The 18533-nt window shown below is 43.7% G+C and overlaps 1 protein-coding gene across 1 annotated transcript; it reads right to left on the bottom strand.

Moving 5' to 3' along the window:
- Positions 1–7264: 7264 nt before the first annotated feature.
- Positions 7265–14243, bottom strand: PIM2 (Pim-2 proto-oncogene, serine/threonine kinase). Its single transcript, XM_026676316.2, has 6 exons — positions 13947–14243; positions 10928–11034; positions 10560–10610; positions 9294–9666; positions 8534–8710; positions 7265–8002 (listed from the first exon to the last, which is right to left on the bottom strand). The coding sequence occupies exons 1-6, from the start codon at positions 13984–13986 to the stop codon at positions 7830–7832; spliced, it is 921 nt and encodes a 306-aa protein (XP_026532101.1). The 5' UTR covers positions 13987–14243; the 3' UTR covers positions 7265–7829.
- Positions 14244–18533: the final 4290 nt, after the last annotated feature.

Genomic DNA, 18533 nt, shown 5'->3' with positions numbered 1-18533 from the left:
TCAATTAATGTTGCAACCAGGTCAATCTGATACTCCTGCCTTTTATTTTCCCCACAACAACTCTATCCAGTAAGTTGGGCTGAGAGAGACTGGCCCAAAGTCACCCAGCCGGCTTTTATGTGTGAAACAGGACTTGATCTCCTGGGTTCTGGGTTAGGGCTTCCAAACTATACAAAATTGATTCAAAACTGATTCAATGAGATGGCCCAATACTAGGTACTCAGTGTATCCTCAAGTATTTGACAATTGTGCAAGTAGTGAAAAAACACAAGATTGGAGAACTAAATACAACCTTAAGAGGTGGTTATGGTGGGCTTAGGACAAGGCAAAAGGAACATAGGATGTGTCATTCACAAATGGATTGTGGGGGTTTTGGGGCCACAATCTCAAACTCCTAGTGACCCACTTCAACAGAAAATAAAAGAGTCTTTCAGCCTGAATCACAGAAATCTCAGAAACTGGACTGCTGTCATTTGACAATTTGAGTTGCCTCCCAAGTTGCTAAGAAGACAACAAAGGCATCTGCAAGATTGGAGGCTTTCCTCATTCTGACAAAGAAACAACACTGCCTGTTTAATGTATGTGTTCAACACTATGATACACATACATAAAGGGTAGAACATCATGATGGCATGACACTCCAATGTGGGACCAGGGAGTATCACTGCATGTGATACTTCTAGGACACTTCTGGTCACAAAGTGGGTCAAGACAGAGCAACCACACAATCAAAACTCTTCCCCTTTGTACATGTGCGCAATTGTGTTACACATGCAAAAAAAAACCACACAAAACAATTCAGTGGATGCCACTGGTGTCAGGCAATGTCATAGTCTTTGTTAATAAAAAAGCCCCAAGAGTACCACATTCGTGTCAGTCCAGTTTCTGCTATTGATTATATAGCATCATGGTAGCATCAACTTTTAGTGACCACATAATTTTATTTATGATAATTTGCTCTAACCTGGTGGTTCAGATCTTCCAATGGGTCTTCTTGTCACTGTAACTGAGTCCATCCATCTTGCTACTAGTCATCATCTCAAGGTTAGAGCCTTCTCCAGAGAACTTTGCATATTGTGTCCAAAATGACCGCTATTATAAAGGATGTTCTGACATGATTCGGAGCAAGTAAAGGGCCAATCGGATTCTTAGGATGTTAGAAAAACAGGTCAATTGATAAAAGGATCGGTGTGGCATTTCTGAATGAAATTAATCTGGTTGACTCCACTTCAGTTGGTCACTGCCTTAGATTACCTTAAGTGCAATATGTGATATCAGGTCAAACATGCATTTGGAGGACAGGTAGATCTCAATTTACAACTACCGTGTTTCTCATATAATAAGGCCGGGTCTTATTTTTTTTTGAGCCCCGAAAAAATGGCTAGGCCGTCTTTTCGGGGGTGACTTAATTCCCCCCCCCCTTGCATCTTTAGGTGGGCGGGTGGCGACAGCTTGGATGTTGACCTCAGCATTGGTGGGGCACTTCATATTGGAGTCAACGCAGGCAGCACCATATCCGGGTGTGCAACAAAAGTACTTCCTAACGGCAAGCCCCCCCCACCATTTCCCCCCCATTTCACATGTTTTAATATAGGCCTTAATTTGGAGGGAGGGGCTTAATTTCATTTCATGCCTATAAAACATGCTGGGACTTCCTATTGGGGGAGGCCGTATTGTTGGAGAAACAGGGTACAATTGGGACCAGAATTTCCATTGCTAAGCAAGGCAATTTTTAAATGAGTTGCACCCAATTTTATGACCTTTTTTGTAATGATTGTTAAGCAAATCAATCATACGGTTGTTAAATGAATTTGGCTTCCCCCCACTGACTTTGCTTGTTGGAAGGTGTCTGGGAAGGTCACAAATAACAATCATGTGATCCTGGGATGCTGCAACTGTTGTAAATATATGCCAGTTGCCAAGCACCCAAATTTTGATCACCTTCCCAGAGGGAAGGTGGGATGATTGTAAGGGTGAGGACTGGTCATAAGTCACTTTTTCAGTGCCGTAACTTCAAACGGTTGCTAAACGAATACTTGTAAGTCGTGGACTACTTATCACGATGGAGTGCTGATTTGCCTCCCATTTAGAAGAGTAGTAGTTTGCCAGTAAAACATGTTAACCGAATGAGGCCTGGTGGCACTTCAAAAGAGAAGGTCGCATTTCAGCTCATTGCCATCTTAAATCACCTAGAAAGCAGCATCCAGCTTCAATAGTAGAATTCATCATATCTAATGCCTCGGATTTACTCTTCTTAGCAGATGTTGCAACTGGGAAGGGCAAGAGCCAGCACATCACGGATGCAGGCAGAAGGCATACAGGTGGACAGACCAGCTATTGTCAGGGTGTAGCGACTTCCTGTGTACTCAAGTGCTAAGTAAACTCTTGTGTGACGCTGGAGGTGCGTCACTTACTAGAACTTGCTTGGCACTCCCAGACTGGCACCCCAGAGGGTGGAATTTACAGGAACTTGTCTTGTTGGTTTCATTAGACTGGCATTCTTCCCAGTAATGGAATGTTCTACATTTAATGATGGGTGTGAACCTCAGGTCAAATCCGGGTGAGAGGAATGCCTAATGTTACCTACATTCAGTTCTTTTCTTCTAGGAGGGTCTGAATATAAATAATGCTATCTGCATGTAAGACTGGTGAATAAAGACAGGTACATGTAATATGTGTGTGGTGCATTTGTGCACACATCGGATCCATTGTGATGTTAGAGGAGATGGTAGCATGGATAACTTTCACCTAATTGGGATCCTGCAGCAAGTGCAATAGTGTTGTAATGACGAGGCAGTCAAATTGTTTGATCATGAACAGCTGAATCATGATGATCTTTATTGGAGTCTAGTCTTGCATTTATATACATTTTTAGTTATCCTCCATCACTGGTTAACTTTGGTTACTGCTTAACTTTCGTTACTGTTTAGCACAGTAATCCATACAATTAATTATCTCTAGTTAAAGTCTAACATATGTTTACTTCCTCTCTCTAATCCTCCTTTAGATTAGTGACTTTGTTTACCTGAGTTGTATTTACTTGGAAACATTCTTTATCTGAAGTTTGCCATCCGAGATTGGAACATTCCTGCAATTACAACTCTACATATCCTCGTTTTTTATTTTAAATGGAGGATTCAAAGATTTATGAATGTATCGAAATTGTAGAGGATTAAAAGAGGGGGAAGCAGGATGAAACAATGCGAATAAATTTGGAATACATTGAATAAAACAACAGGTTGCAATTAGTACAATAATAATAATTATAGCATAAAAGAAAAACTGTCTGAGCCAAGACCAATCAGGGAGCCAATTGGTTAGCCACTCAAAAGGTGAGTAATGAGCATGGATATTATTTTGAATGTATGGTTGTAAATTGGCAAGCTCATCCTCAATAGTTTTATTCAAAGAATGAAAATGCACAGCACATCCACGGTGTCCAACTAACGTACAGAACCCTCCCTGACGGGCTAAAAGATAGTCTATGGCAAAACGCTGCTGTAAGACATCTTGATTTAAGTCTTCTATTTCATGCTGCAAATCACGAATAATAGCAGCGGTAGCATTGATGGATTTTTCAAGTCTGCAGTGAGACCAAGAATAGATCGTCTGTTTTCTTGAGCAATTATGCCAGGATAAGAGCCTAGAGTAAGGACTCCTGTAATGGCCCCTGCCAATGCACATCCAAATGTAGAACCAGAAGACAATTGTGTGTCAATAATGACTTCATCATTACATGTAGGCCCCAGAGAGGAACGCCGCTGTCGAGTTGATGGGAGCATACCTATTTGAACAGGTAGAGTAAAATAACTTATAGTTGCACATTGATAATTCTGAGGATGAACATTAGTGGCATATTTATCAAAAAAGAATCACATATTAGAATCCTTAAGCTGCCAACCAGCGCATATTGATCCTGTATTAGATTGATCAGAGGCATTAAAAATAGGAAAATTGTCAGGATACATATCAGGAGCTATATTAATTCCATGCAAAGAAGAATTAAAGGTACCTGACAACCAATAGTAGTCAGAACAATAACTATAATTCCCTAGCTTTTTTAATATGTGCTGAGCAGCATCATAATCAGACCAATTATGAAGCCAAGTGTGTTTAGCGTGACAACAGAAACACAGACCCCTTGTAAATTGACTAACTTTCAAGTAATGCCAACGGACAGAATTCAATTGCGTAGGGGGTGTAGAAAATAGCCAGGAGTGTGCAATAGATTGTAGTTGTAAGACAATAAATGTAGAAGACATGATCAAGTTAGGGGTAAAAGAAATTTGACCAAATGCCATTGGGGGCTCATAGTATAAAGTAATATTTGTGCCATGGGTCATAAACATGTATTGGGCATGACGAACCCACAAATTAGGGTTAGGACGAACCACAGAAGTGTCATTTTGAGCAGAAACACCATTAACCATAAACAAAAAAATACAAAGTAAAATGGTAACAGAGTTAGCAGTAATAATAGCAAAAACAGCAGCAACAAGATTTTCAGGAGTCTGAGGTAATGAGGCCTGTTGCAGTTGTTGTTGAGCTTGATATGTAGTAGATTTAACCTGGCCCCAAGTGTTGGTTTGCGGGCATGTCGGCCTTGGAAGATGGACTTCTGTGTTCAGATGAAGATTGAAATCCGGAATCGGGTTGTGAAGGCCCTGATGCCATGCCATGATACGGACGAACACAGCGTGCTGGAACCCACACTGCTTGTCGAGTAGAAGGATCTTCCACAGCGGGGTAACCGCGACTCCAGGTGATCAGCGGTGTAGGGCCTTTCCAGGTTGGATCTGGAGCTTGGCGATACTTTACCAAAGGCCTTGCTAAAGATCCAGTAGTTCGAACTCTACACAATAGGGTTGGGCAACCCGGGTATGCAGCTTGCTAGACAGTCTCTCCCCTTATTTTATCCCCAGAACCTTCTAAGATATATCACCAAACTGAGGGCAAATTATTAGTGCAAATTGCTTCTGAAAACAATGGAGTGAAAACAGTGGCCTGCTTTTTGAAATCTGAAATGCTCTCTTCCTCTCCCTCCCTCTCCCTCTCTCCCACCCTCCCTCCCTCCACGATGCAGAGTGCCTGACTATAAACATTTTTACTTTACCCTGATGTGGCAAACTATAGACTTTGTCATCAGCAAGAGGCATTTAACAGGCAAATGTGAATCATTGCAAGCGTCATAACATGCAAACCACAGGGGACACTGAGTTCCTATGAAATTTGGGGAGGGGCTTTTCAAGTGCAAACTTATTTGTATCTGTTAAATTGGAAGCGATGACTGGCACAGCATGCAGCCCCATAGACAACTACCCTGTTTCTCCAACAATACGGCCTCCCCCAATAGGAAGTCCCAGCATGTTTTATAGGCATGAAATGAAATTAAGCCCCTCCCCCCAAATTAAGGCCTATATTAAAACATGCGAAATGGGGGGAATGGTGAGGGGGCTTGCCGTTAGGAAGTACTCTTGTTGCACACCCGGATATGGTGCTGCCTGCGTTGACCCCGATACAAAGTGCCCCACCAACGCCGAGGTCAACATCCAAGCTGTCGCTGCCCACCCGCCCGAAGATGCAAGGGGGGGGGAATTAAGTCACCCCCGAAAAGACGACCTAGCCATTTTTTCAGGGCTCAAAAAAAAAAAAAAAAGACCCGGCCTTATTATATGAGAAACACGGTAGGGGTCTACAGGGTAGCCATGTAACACCCCTGTTGAGCGAGCTGCACTGGTTGTCAGTTTGTTTCCAAGGTATTGGTTATTACCTTTAAAGCTGTCTATGGCATGGAACCAGGCTACAGTATATGAGGAACTGTCTCATCTCAATGGGATTGGACCATCCCAATCTATCTGGCAAAAAGGACATGTTGCCAACCCTGTCAGCCAAGGAGTTTTGCCTGGAGTGGTCCAAGAGAAGAGCCTTTTCTGCCATGGTTCCCGCCTTCTGGAATATCATGCCATTCAAGGTGAGATCTACTGCCACCCTCTTGGCCTTCCAAAAGGGCCTGAAAATCTGTCTCTCTGATTGGCTTGGGGCCCTGATGGAGGCATCCCATTTTGGAGATGGTTAACAAGCTAAGAAGATCCCACCTCCACCTCCTTTTATTGATTCCTTCTTATCTATTTTTTTTTTGTTAACTTTTAATGTTCAGTGTTTTAAGGGGCGTACATAAGTGCACCATCGTGCCTCCCATCCCTGTCCTAACGTCCCCATTTAATCGTACCTATTTTCTGTATTCTTACTCATGTTTATACTTATACCTATTATCTTGTAAGCGATTGACAAATAAAATAAATAAAATACCTTCACCTTCCTGACCTGGTATTGTTTTTGAAAAGCTAGCTTCATACAGCATGTTGTATTAAAACATAAATAGGTCGTTTGTGATTGAATGTGTTGTGCAAACTCATCGGATGTGTGTGGTTTAGTACTTCATGTGAACTCAGCTAATTAGGTTTTATTACAATAAGTTATAGTTAATTGGTGACTTAGCAATTTCCATGACAACTGTCAAAGAATTGCCCTCATTTTATGATGGGGAACCCAAAAATGAATAATGTTATGTAAATACAATATGGGTTCCCCTAAAACAAGAACAGCAAGAATCCTTTTCAGCCTTTTTTATGTTCGTTTCTTTACTGCACTTCTTTGGAGGGCTAAGGGGGACAAAATCACAGTAAATGATTTTTGCTCATCTTTAGAAAGCTTGGATCAGACCTTAGATAGGTGGTATATGGGAAGCCACCAGATTCCTCCACGGCTTTTTAGCTAGCCTGGAAAGCTAAACACCATATTGGAAAAGGCAATGCATTTGCACATTAAGAAACCTAGTTGGCTGGTTACTGAATTATCAAATAATATACAGTCACTTATTTATCCAAGAAACTCTGGGAAAACCTTCTAACTACGTATGTCCAGAGAGTCACCAGGAGTACAAGTCTAGCCCAATGGAGATTATCTAAGTAAGAGATAAAAACCAAGGCTTTGGGGCACTGTTTTTCAATCTCAGTGACTTTAATATGTGTGGTCTTCAACTATCAGAATTTCCCAGCTTCAGCTCAAAAGGACATTTAAAAAAAAAAGACCCCCTCCTTTCACTGATACATGATTCCAACAGTTCCCCCAGGCCCAGGCAAGAGATATTGCTTTCCCTTGAGATTCCACACCCCTTAGAGTTAGCTTCCAACCCAGAAAGACGGAACAGTTCTTCATGTTTAATCAGAAAATGAGACCAATGAGCTTTCTTAGCGACAGCAACAAGGATTCAGTTCTATTTTATTAAATAGAATTCCACTCAGATTTTGTCATTAAGGGCCAGGTCTTTGCATGATGGCTTCTTTAAATACATTTTTTTTAAAAAAGGACACACATATCCATAAGCCAAAGTTATGCATCCGTACATGTAAACCAGGTACCACCTCCACCCTATTCCGGTTCTCCTCTGGCCAGAAGCCTCAAAAAGAGTTTGGAAAGGATGGGTAGCAGAAATCCACCCAAGAATTCTCTTCTCCGAAAGTGTGCAGGAGTCCTTTTAAATAATAATACCCAAGTATTTACACATATTGAGATGTCCTCTCCTGGTCAAAGCCAGAACTGAAACATCTTCTTGATAGCTGAGAGGAAATTCAGCCTGGGTCAATGAATTTGCTTCTCCCAGCTCAAGTTCCCTCTCATGGTTCAGTTTCTGAAAATAAAAAACCAGCCTGTAGAACCAGGCTACACTTTCTCAACCAGTAACTGAATCTGGTCGCTTGAGGTTCGGTGGCTACCACTTGGAGCACTACCCCATCTTAGAGGGGAAAGGCACGGCCAGGAAACAAGGTTTAGTCCTTCAACCACTGCTGTGGCAGACTAGCTCTGGGCGATGCTGAGCTCTGCATTTCTTCAAGGTGAAGATGGGGCTCGCGTTTTAGCCAAGGGTGCAAAAGCACTTGCTCCAATGTGGGTCGTTCAGAAGGTTCTGGAGACAAACACCATTGGACAAGGTCTTTGAGGTCTAGAAAAGAAGAATCACATTTAGAAAGAGCCCTCCATTTGGAAGGTATTCAGTACCCTGGCTTCATGAAGTACTTCTTGAGAAACTTTGATTACTTTCTCTTATTAGAAAGTCCCAAGAGAGTAACTAGTTCCCAAGACTCTGCTAAGAGATAGAAAATGGATAGGCAATTGGTGGAGCCCTCAACACGCCCTCTACTTAATGCAATGGTATTCTGCAGTGCACCAGACAGCCTCTTCTAAGTGCAGCCTCAGATTGGTGACAAATTGGGGAGCCCAAAAGGTGGGGCTGTGGCATTAGCGAGGTAGCTTTGCATAGAAAATATGAGGCAGCCTGGGATGCCTTATTAGTCCTTAATAAGCTCTGATCAGATTGAGTAACATCACATCTGAATTTGAAAGTAGATGTCTCCCACCACCCAGCCGAGAATGGAGGACTGATTCATCCTAGCCACCTAGAAAGTCACTTAGATAGCAGGGCAGATATTAATACATGCATACATACAACCAAGAAGCACTAGAGAGGACTCACCAGGAGAGACAGGAGTGCGGAACTGCACATTGGCAGCCATGATTTCCTCATCTCGTTCAAATGGGATATCCCCACATGCCATGTCATACAGCAGTATTCCCAAGGACCAGACGGTTGCTGGGAGAGCATGGTACTGCTGGAATTCCACCCACTCTGGTGGACTGTACACACGGGTACCTGAAAGAAGATGGGGGAAAGAAACAGCTTGTGGTCAAGCTCCAAAAACCATGGAAGACGTGATGGAGATTCTCTAAGCAGCTTCCTTTATTGTTCCTCAGTATAGATAGAAATCTTATCAAACTAAAACAGACTACCTGCACCATAAAACATACATTCTGGGAACTATTAGGGAGCAGCCCTCTTTACCTTCTTTCTCCCACACAAACTAACTAAACTGTGATGTTTTTGCTCCTCTGGAATGCACTTCCTCCCTCCTGTGAACCCAGACAACATTCCATCACAGCTAGTTACTGAGTAATGAACGGTGAATTTATAGTTTAGGCTTGGATTTGATGTTCTTATGAGATTTCCCTCTTTAAATAGTAACCTGGAACACTTCCTCTCCTACAAATTGGATCAGGCAATCCAAGCTATCCAATCACTGTGAGGGTGTTCTGGACAACTGCCCCAAAGCCTTGCATTAACATTATAACTGTATGAAATCATATAGGGCAGCCATTGGGGCTTACAGGTTGAAGAAGGTTATGATCCAGTTCATCAAGAGACTAGCGGATGGGAGGGATGTCGGATGCGCACTCACCATCAAAATCTGTGTAGACGGAATCCCTCAACAAGGCTCCAGACCCAAAGTCGATGAGCTTGAGGTTGCCAGAGCGCACATCCACCAGAATGTTCTCATCTTTGATGTCCCGATGGACCACCCCTTGGGCATGGCAGTGGCATACTGCTTCGACCACTTGCTGGAAAAAGTGTCGGCAAAGCTTCTCTGAAAGTGGTCCCTGCTCTGTGACATAATCAAAGAGATCTTGACAATGCTCAAGGTGCTCCAGGACCAGGAAGCAGCTTTCGGGAGTTTCGTACCAGTCCAAGAGGCGAATCACACCACGGTGGCCAGATCCTGACCCAACAAGTTTCATCAGTGTTACTTCCAGTGGAGCCACAGTCCCATTGGGCTGAAATGGGAAAGAGAGAAGGGTTTAAATTGAGGGGCAAGGAACAAAAATACCAAAGGCAGCAGTCCTCCCCAAGTTAATATCCAATAAAAGTATTGGAGCTGCAATTCACAGAATTCCTCACTCTTTTTTTTTTTAGTTAGCCAGAAATCTAGGATTTGCTAATGCAAGACTCTTGAAGAGACCCTCTTAGAGCAAGTTGAAATAAAATGTTTAAAAAATTCTCAGAGCCTATTCTACTCCATGATCCTTGTCTAGAACCAGGTTTTATTTCTAGGTAGTAGTCCTAAACTGCCAAAATCATAGTGTCTTATGAAGCAAACATGGGACACGATGACCACAAACCTTGAAAAATGGATTTGCTGCAAAGTATCCAAGTACCTAAAATCTATGTTGCAGATCTCTGGCTCATTTCTCACAGGACTACAATTTCCAGCCTTTCCAAAGGGAAAAGGCAGAGCAGGATCCAGAATTGTAAAAGGCCTCCAACACCCCCAAATTCTCACAGTGAGAAAGTCAATTCAGCGATGCTGCTTAGGGATAAGTACTGCATCTTTCTTCTCCCTGTTTCTGCTCAAGGTCACTTCGGAAAAGTTCTACCTACTGAAGTGCTAGTTTTACACTCTTGTGTACACCCAGTAAAATTCCCTTGCCTTTCTAACTCTTTCACTCATCGTGTGTTATAAAAATTATGAAGTGCGTTATGAGATAAGAGAGAGGATGCAATCTACTTATCCTGGAGCTACAAATAAAGCAGCACAGATAAGAGGACACTTTTAGCCTGTCCCCAACCCACAGCCTCCATTCTGTCGCTTGTTATTCTCTTCCAGCCTCTGGTCGATTATAATGTTTTCCCACTCCAAAATTGGAATAGGTACATTCTGCATACTCACCAACTCAGCCCGCTCGGTAATCTTGTTCTTGGCAATGTGTTTGATTGCAACCTGTTGAAAAAAAAACCACAGAGATCTGAGCTCTAACACTCATCTTCCTTCCCACCCATAGAGACAGGCAGAATTAGATTTCCTTAGACCAAACTCTCCCTGAGCTAGAGATTTTTATTCTGTAGAACTATAAATTTCCTGATTCCCAGGTACAGAAGGTGCTCATGGAAATAATGAGGACTATTTGCCAAAAGCAACCCAAAGCTCTCTCAAAGCCCAATCGCTTTAACACCCCTAAACAAGTTCCCAAGTACATTGCAATGTACACAAAGCAGAGCCAAACACTTGCTTCTACGTAGCATGGACGGCCATCTCACCTGCAGCCCATCAGTAACTCGGTACCCAGCATACACTGTTCCAAAGCCACCTTTGCCAAGCAGATTGCCTCGCTTGTACAGCACTTCAAAAGATTCCTTGTCCTTGCCTAGAAAAATGCAAAAGAGAGAAATTATAAGTTTGGTTTAAATAAATAAAAGTGAACAAAACTCTTTACCCATTGTCAGGATTTCCATGGGAGAAGGTGCAATGGAGCTTCACAGGGCAGGGCTGCTACTGAATCTTTTGAGACAGCGGTAATTTGGTATTCACTCCACTTAGGGCAGCATTCCAGCAGCAATTCCCAGCACCCAGAAGCACTGCTCTTTTGCACTTGGAATCCCACCCAGTCTCATCCGGCTTGTTGATGGGAAGAAACTAGAGCAGCTAAGACATTCTGTTCATTTCTGGGATGTTGAAATGGGCTTTCAAATGTGTTTTCTCAGGTTTTTTTTTAAAATTGTTATTCTTGCATCACTTTAATGTAGGGAAATGAGGTGGTGGCAAAGTTTCAGTGACTCACAGATATGGCATCTGGTCTCAGCCCCTCCTTCCGGGAACCAACTCTGTAGAGATGACACAGAGCAGGGCAACCTGGTGAACTACCTCTCTGAACTCAACTCTAGTACAAACAATATGGGTGGAGAGAGGAATTCCTGGGTTAGGATATCATGGGTTTGACTATTACTATTTATATATCTCTTGCAATGAGTGGAGGTTCCCTCTTTTATGTCTGTGGTAACCCTCCGTCTGTAACCGCTGTCTAACAGGAATAAGTCTGCGAATGATGCTTTCTCTAGTAAGGCAATTCAGAGAACGAGGAAGATTGCACCTGTTGTTACTTTGCTTATCTCCTACCTTGGGCACAAAGCCAGCTGGGTGACATTGGGCCAGACACACACACACACACACACACACACACACACACACACATATACACACACACACACACACTCCCTCTCCCCTGGGAAGAAGGCAAGGGTAAGCCACTTATAAAAACTTTGCGAAGAAAACCTCAGGGACTATACCAGACAGTTGTTAGAAGTCAGCAATGACTCAAAGGCAGAGAGAGAAAGAGAGGGAGAGAGGGAGGGAGGGAGGGAGGGAGAGGGAGAGAGAGAGAGAGAGAGAGAGAGAGAGAGAGAGAGAGAGAGAGAGAGAGAGATGCTTCTGTTTATGATCCAAGTCTCACAAGGCAAACAATCTTGGTCAAACAACCTTTACTGTGGGCTGATATATACAAATCCACACGAACAATCCTGGCTGCCATTTTCCCCTAGCAGTTAGACCTCCATTCTTCCTGGTTTTATAAAGTACTAAAGGCAAATTGGCAACCTTCACTAACAACAACACTTCTGCTATTTACTCCATATCCTAAACTACAGATAGTCTTGTAAATGAGTTACTTCTGTTTAACCACCAGTTCTTTGTGAGGCAGCTTGATAGTTAATAGCCCACAAAATTTACTTGATGGTTCACTTAATCAGATTATTAGCAAGGGGTTGGGAAGCTCTCGGATTTTGAATGAGAGCCTCAGGAGATTCCTGAATGGTTGTGAGAGAACAGAGTACAAGGGAAATAGCAGATAGTTCGGAATAAATAGAGAAACAAACGACTAGCTGGAATTAAGTAGGGCTGTGGTGGGAATCTGAAAATCTCCTTGGAGGGAGCCCGCCTGGGGCCTTGCCGCTTTCTCTAGCCAACGTTCAGAAGCAAAGCAGGGACTCGCAAAAAAAATCCATCTGCCGATCTTGGCTTTCTAATTGGAAAAGGAAACTAAACCCAGCATCTTAGGAGTCAGGACCGACCGTCTCATTCTCGGAGGGATGGGGACTGACTTGCACGCGCGCCCTTTCGGCAGCAGAGGGCAGGCCTGAGCCGCGGCTGCCCGTTTCGCTCTGCCCAATCCCGAGCGGTCGGTCGGGCAGAGCAAAGGTTTTGCTCGTCCCCTTGCCGACCGTGTCTCTGGGCGTGCAAGCAAGGATACCCCTGAATATCAGATGGTTACACCCATGAAGGCGGTAGAGGAACAGAGAGTGTGCACCCGTGTGCGTGTGAGCTATCGAAGATTGTGCCAAGAGCTGCAACAGGTGCAGCTCCCCGAGTCCCAGTATAACCCGTCCTAAGAAGGGGGAGGAAAAAACCCACACTTTTACTGTCCACGGAGCCCTGTTGCCTCACCCTTAATCTTGGTTAGACAATAACTCTCAGGTTAAGCGCTGGTTGGTTTTGCAGACAGTTCCCACTCTGTGCTGCTGCTGAGGTTCGGGCACCTTAAGAGAGTTTTGTGACTTGTTATAATTTCTCTCTCAGTCCTAGCCTCCAAACATTTCCCCGTTTAAAAGCAGGATCAGGTGTTATCCCCGCAAAGAAACCGTTCGTTAGACAACCGTGGTTTTAAAAACCGTGTTGCTGTTGTTTGAAAAATCCCTCTTAAATGCTTCGCACGGGTCCATTGCAAGGCGATATACTCTAAGAATACAGTAGTAGTGGTAATACAGGTGCTACGTCGAGAGCGGTCTCCTTAGGGCGGGCTCATTTAAAAGCAAGCCGAATGTGCAACTTATGGATCCAAGAAGCCAAGACTGGCCACAGTTCTCTTGCCCATTTTCTAAAAAGCTTGAGCAGGATAGTGTGCGGTGGGCCAGGGTTTTCATTGGGGAACCCTCCCAGCTGCAGGGTGCCAAGGGTGCCCCGAGGTAGCGATTGATTTGAAAACCGTCCCGCTTTTTTACCCCCACTGAAGTGCTATTCTTTAATCGCGGGAAAGAATCCGCTAAAGTAGTGGGGAAGGAGAGAAAGGCCTTCGGATGAACGGCACAAACTGGATTCACACAACACGCGGGCCTAAGCCTTTTGCGTTGGTTCGTTTTAGCGCATAGTGCAAACCCGGCCCGTCTGTGGTTCAAAGGGTCTTGCGAAAGAGCCCACAAAACGGATTAATTCCGCCGTCAGGCTGAAAGGGTTTGCGAGGACGCAGAGAAAGCAAAGCGAGGGCGGGTTGGGAGATTTCCAGCTCACCTGCCGGACTCCAAGCGACTTCACTGCGTTGCGGGATCATCGTCACAGATGCGGCCAGGTAAAATCCCCAGTTCCGATCCAGGAGCAAGGAGAGCGCGGGGCTAGGCTGCCTTAAGCCCAGCTTAGCGAGCTCCCTTCCCCAGCATGGCTACGTTAATAAAAAAACAAAACGGAGTAAATCCTCTGCCCGGCAAATCCGGAGTTTGGCGTCCGCCAAAACAAAACAAAACGCGTCTCCTCTCGCTAAGCGCCGCGTCTCCCTTTCCCCGGCGAAACTCGCGAACCGCTCCTTTCCCTTCCGCGCTCTGGCCTATCAGGGAGTCGAGCGCATTTGCATCGCCCCGCCCACCAATGCAAAGGAGGAGGGAGGAGGAAGTGGAACGCGGGGAAGTCCCCGCCCGTGTCCTGGAAAGGTCTTGCGCAATGGCTCGAAAAAATACAAATAAACGTAAAGCGGTTACGCTGTGGAAACGGAGCTGCGACTTGTCTTCCTCCCTGGCTGTTTCTCGGGAACAGTCCGCACCCTTCACTCCAAAGGCAGCGGGTTCCTCGGAATTTCAGTTATTCAGTGAGGGCGCAGAGGAAGAATCGTTGGACTTCCCTTTTCCATGAAACTGTAGTGGTTATCAATGAAAAGTCTGAACCAAAAATCAGTAAATAGGTCTGTTATTACTCTCTTGTACCATCAAAAGAGTAAAAGATATGAAATGGAAATGGGCCGGTCACACAGCAAGAAGAACTGATGGCAGTTGGCCCAAAGATGGATCCTACGGGATAAAAAACATCCCTTTGCAGTGGATAAACAATGGCTCTGATGAGGATGAGGATGGCCTTATAAATGGTTATTTACCATTAGTGTCTCCTTTTTTGGCCCTGTAACTTCCTCTGGGCACAATGGCTGAAAATAAGTTCCACCTTTTTTTACGCATGTGAAATGGGAAACTTTTGAATGGCATCTTCAAGGATTGCCATGAGATTTTATGTAATTGAAGAAGCAACCTCCACAGTATTAAAAATCCAGCCTCACCCTATTTGCTAATCCGATCACCAAAGGGTAATCGGTTCTGCATAAAAATTGATAGGCTGGGATCGGTGGGTTGTGGGTCAGGCAGGTACACTCCGCTGGGATCTTACCGAGGTTGTAAAAACTTGAGCAGAGCACAAAATAGGCCGGGAGAACATTTAAAAAGCCAGCCTGAGCTCCTAAGCCAGTGTAAACGTGACAATGTCTTTCTTCTCTGTGACTGGTATGGTTCATGTGTGCTCTTTCTCTCTCCCTCTCTCTTCTCTCTCTCTCTCACACACACAGAGACACAAGAAAGTACGCTTCCTAAGTAAAATAATATGATACGCATTCACTCTATAAGGGAGATGGATATTCTCTAAAGATGGAGAGAGAGAGAGAGAGATTGTAATACTGTACTATAACACATACACTATAGCTATTTTAACCTGCTAGGCTAGGGTAAAAATGATCTAGCAAGATCATTAATAGAAGTGAGAAGCCACCATATAAAATGGAGGAGGAGACCTCATGCTTCTAGACCAGGGGTGTCAAACCCGCGGCCCAGATGTGTCACACGCTGGCCATGCCAACCCCCATTTTAGCGAAGGAGGAAAAATTCACGATACGTCATGTGACAACATGACGATGCAAGTTTGATACCCCTGTTCTAGACCAAAAAGGATATATTTGGGTTTTGTCAATACTTCTAATCTCCTAGCAAAGGTTTTTGTTCAAACCAACCTTCCCAGTTAAAAGACACATTGCTCAGTATGGGTAGTCCTTGACTTACAACCATAATTGAGCCCAAAATTTCTGTTACTAAGTAAAACAGTTAAGTGAATTTTGCCCCACTTTATGACTTTTCTTCCCACCATTGGTAAGTGGATTGCTGTGGTTTTTAAATTAGTAACATGGTTGTTAAGTGAATCTGGCTTCCCCATTGACTTTGCATTCAGAAGGTCACAAAAGGCAATCCGATGGTCCTGGGACACTGCAACCATTGTAAATATGAGTCGCTTGCCGAGCGTCCAAATTTTGATCACGTGGCCATAGGGATGCTTAAATGGTCATGTGAAAAACTGTCTTAAGTCACTTTTTTTCAGTGCTGGTGTAACTTTGAACAGTCACTAAATAAACTGTTGTAAGTTGAGGACTACCTGTGCTTACCAATATGACCAGAAGCATAATTAAGAATTGGTTGGATTCACACACATGTTCAATCTACATCAGATTAAAGTGGGTGTGTGAATCTAGCCATACTACCTGACATAACAACGATTTAAAATTTCTATGCTACCCAACACCCAGAAATTCTGGGTGATTTATATCCTCTTGTTCTTTACTCTTTATCTGCCACAACTAATCTCTATAAACTCATGCAGATACAAACTTTTGGCTTGTTTGTTTTTTTAAATTTCTGGGTTGAAATTAATTTGATGCTGAAGTCTTGTATTTTGTTTTTTTTTTTTGAGTTGTGTGCCAAAATTGCCTGTGCCCTCAAGCACCTTTTGCTTGCCAAATACTCCCTAGTCCAGTGTTTCTCAACCTTAGCAACTGTTAAGATGTGTGCACTTCAACTCCCAGAATTCCCCAGCCAGCAGCAATGTCGCTGTGACAGCTCTTAGACAAATCTAACCCTTTTTCATGTAAACAATATCACCACTTTGATCCTATTTTTATCACTACCGCCATCAGCATCTTTCAAACGCTATTAGGGTTGAGGAACAAAAGCTTACTTTGCAAGCTTCAGTGATTTAAAAAGAAATTTAAATCACTGGATGCAAAGGCAGACTGGCCCCATATAGATTAATGCCTCAGACAACCCTGAGAGAGAAATGGAGGAAAATCTCCAGTCACAAAAAAAGTAAGCTCTGGGGGAAAAAGAGGTCAGTTTGGAGTTGTAGCCTCAGTCTTTCTTTCCACTTCAGCGGCGAGAGCAGGAGGGAAACCAATTCCTCATACCTGTTGAAAATTCCTTGCTTGACATTTTCTGGGCAAGACCCACAGCTGTGGGTCCAAAGACCAAGTTACTCAATCCTGACTGTCTTTTTCCTGGGGTGGATGGAAGGCATGAGGAAAAGGCTCGGGAAGGACCCATTGCTTCTCTGTGTGGGTCCTGCTGCAAAGCAAGCCCAACAGGATTCCTTGCATTGGAGTCATTTGGTTGCACCTGTGGGTAGCCAAGTCTGAAGAACAAGGTCCCAGCTCAGGATTAGTTTCTGACTGAGGCAGGAGGTCTTGCTGAGAGACACATGTGGAACCTTTGCTGCGTCTGCTCTGGCCTCAACATTCCCTTCCACTAGTTGGGTACTGATTCACAACTACTCCTTGAACTGACTTTGCTCTTATTCATGTTGGGGTGGGTGGGTGGGTTTTAACATGCTGTGCTCAGTCCAGGCCTATCCACAGCAGGAGAACAGCTGTGTCCTTCCGTGACAGGAGCAGCACTTCTTAAAGAGTCAGCTAATTGATGGTAACTACCTGGTTCACAATTTGCGCTAAATCAGGGGTCTCTAACCTTGGCCACTTTGCTGGCTGAGGAATTCTGGGAGTTGAAGTCCACAAGTCTTAAAAGAGGCCAAGGCTGGAGACCCCTGTGCTAAATTATCTTGTGATTTACTGGTTTTGGTTTAGCTGCATGGACTGGGATGCAATAAAGGGAGGATTCTGTGTTTACTACCACCCAGACTGCCATGTCTGCATAAAGGCCTTCTTTGAGATGCCAAGAAAGGTTGAGGACAGTACAAATGACCCAACCTTAAGGCACAGAAGAACCCCTTCCAAAGCTTTGAGTAGCGCCCACAAAGTACCTTAAAAATGGTCTAAATTGCCATTATTTTTTTTATAGAAAAGGCCACATAAAGGGGAAAACATCACTTAATTTTAATTTATAGCATCAATTTAAAAGGAAAGATGTAGCTCAGGTTACCTTACACTTTTATTTCAGTCCAGCCTTGTAGGGAGGGAAATGTTTTTCCCAGGTGTAGTATAAATCTTGGATATGCCCTCCTTTCCTAAGATGTGTCCTCCAGATTATTTTATATCACTGATGGTTGGGAATTATGGGAAATGACCACATTGATGAAGAATATCCAATGGACTGATCGGAGTCTTAAAAGGCTCACTTCTTAAAACCTAGCAAGTTGGTCTAGTCAGAGTATTATCCTAGTATCTTCTTGCTGTCTGTTACATTCAATAGTTATAACCTTCTTCTCAAAGCAAAATTGATGCCAGGTCAGTTAAATAAAGTTTGATCTACAACTGGAAATCCAGCTCTTAGCATCTACCAAAAGGTGTTCCTTGGGCCTCCAAATAGGTATTGTTGGGGAAGTAATCTCAGGTCAGCAGTCATAACTTATGGGAGAGGTGGAGTTGATCCATTAATGGCATTCATGTACTTTTGGGTATTCATCCAACCTACTGAACTTTAATCACATGGACTAGGTTTATATACTATGCTAAAATGTGGCTGGCAAGTTTCTGGTTCAGTGAACTGCACAAATATAGCCAGCATTGGATTGAACAAGACTGATGCTGTCACATCAGTAGCAGCACTATAAGTTTCCATTTCCTTCCTAGGA

The sequence above is a fragment of the Notechis scutatus genome, chromosome 2, assembly GCF_049901735.1.
Source record: "Notechis scutatus isolate UNSWTSFEM ecotype Mainland chromosome 2, rNotScu1.2, whole genome shotgun sequence".
Classification (NCBI taxonomy): domain Eukaryota; kingdom Metazoa; phylum Chordata; class Lepidosauria; order Squamata; family Elapidae; genus Notechis; species Notechis scutatus.
Note: the sequence above shows the minus strand (reverse complement) of the source record. Positions and strands in the feature narration are given on the sequence as shown.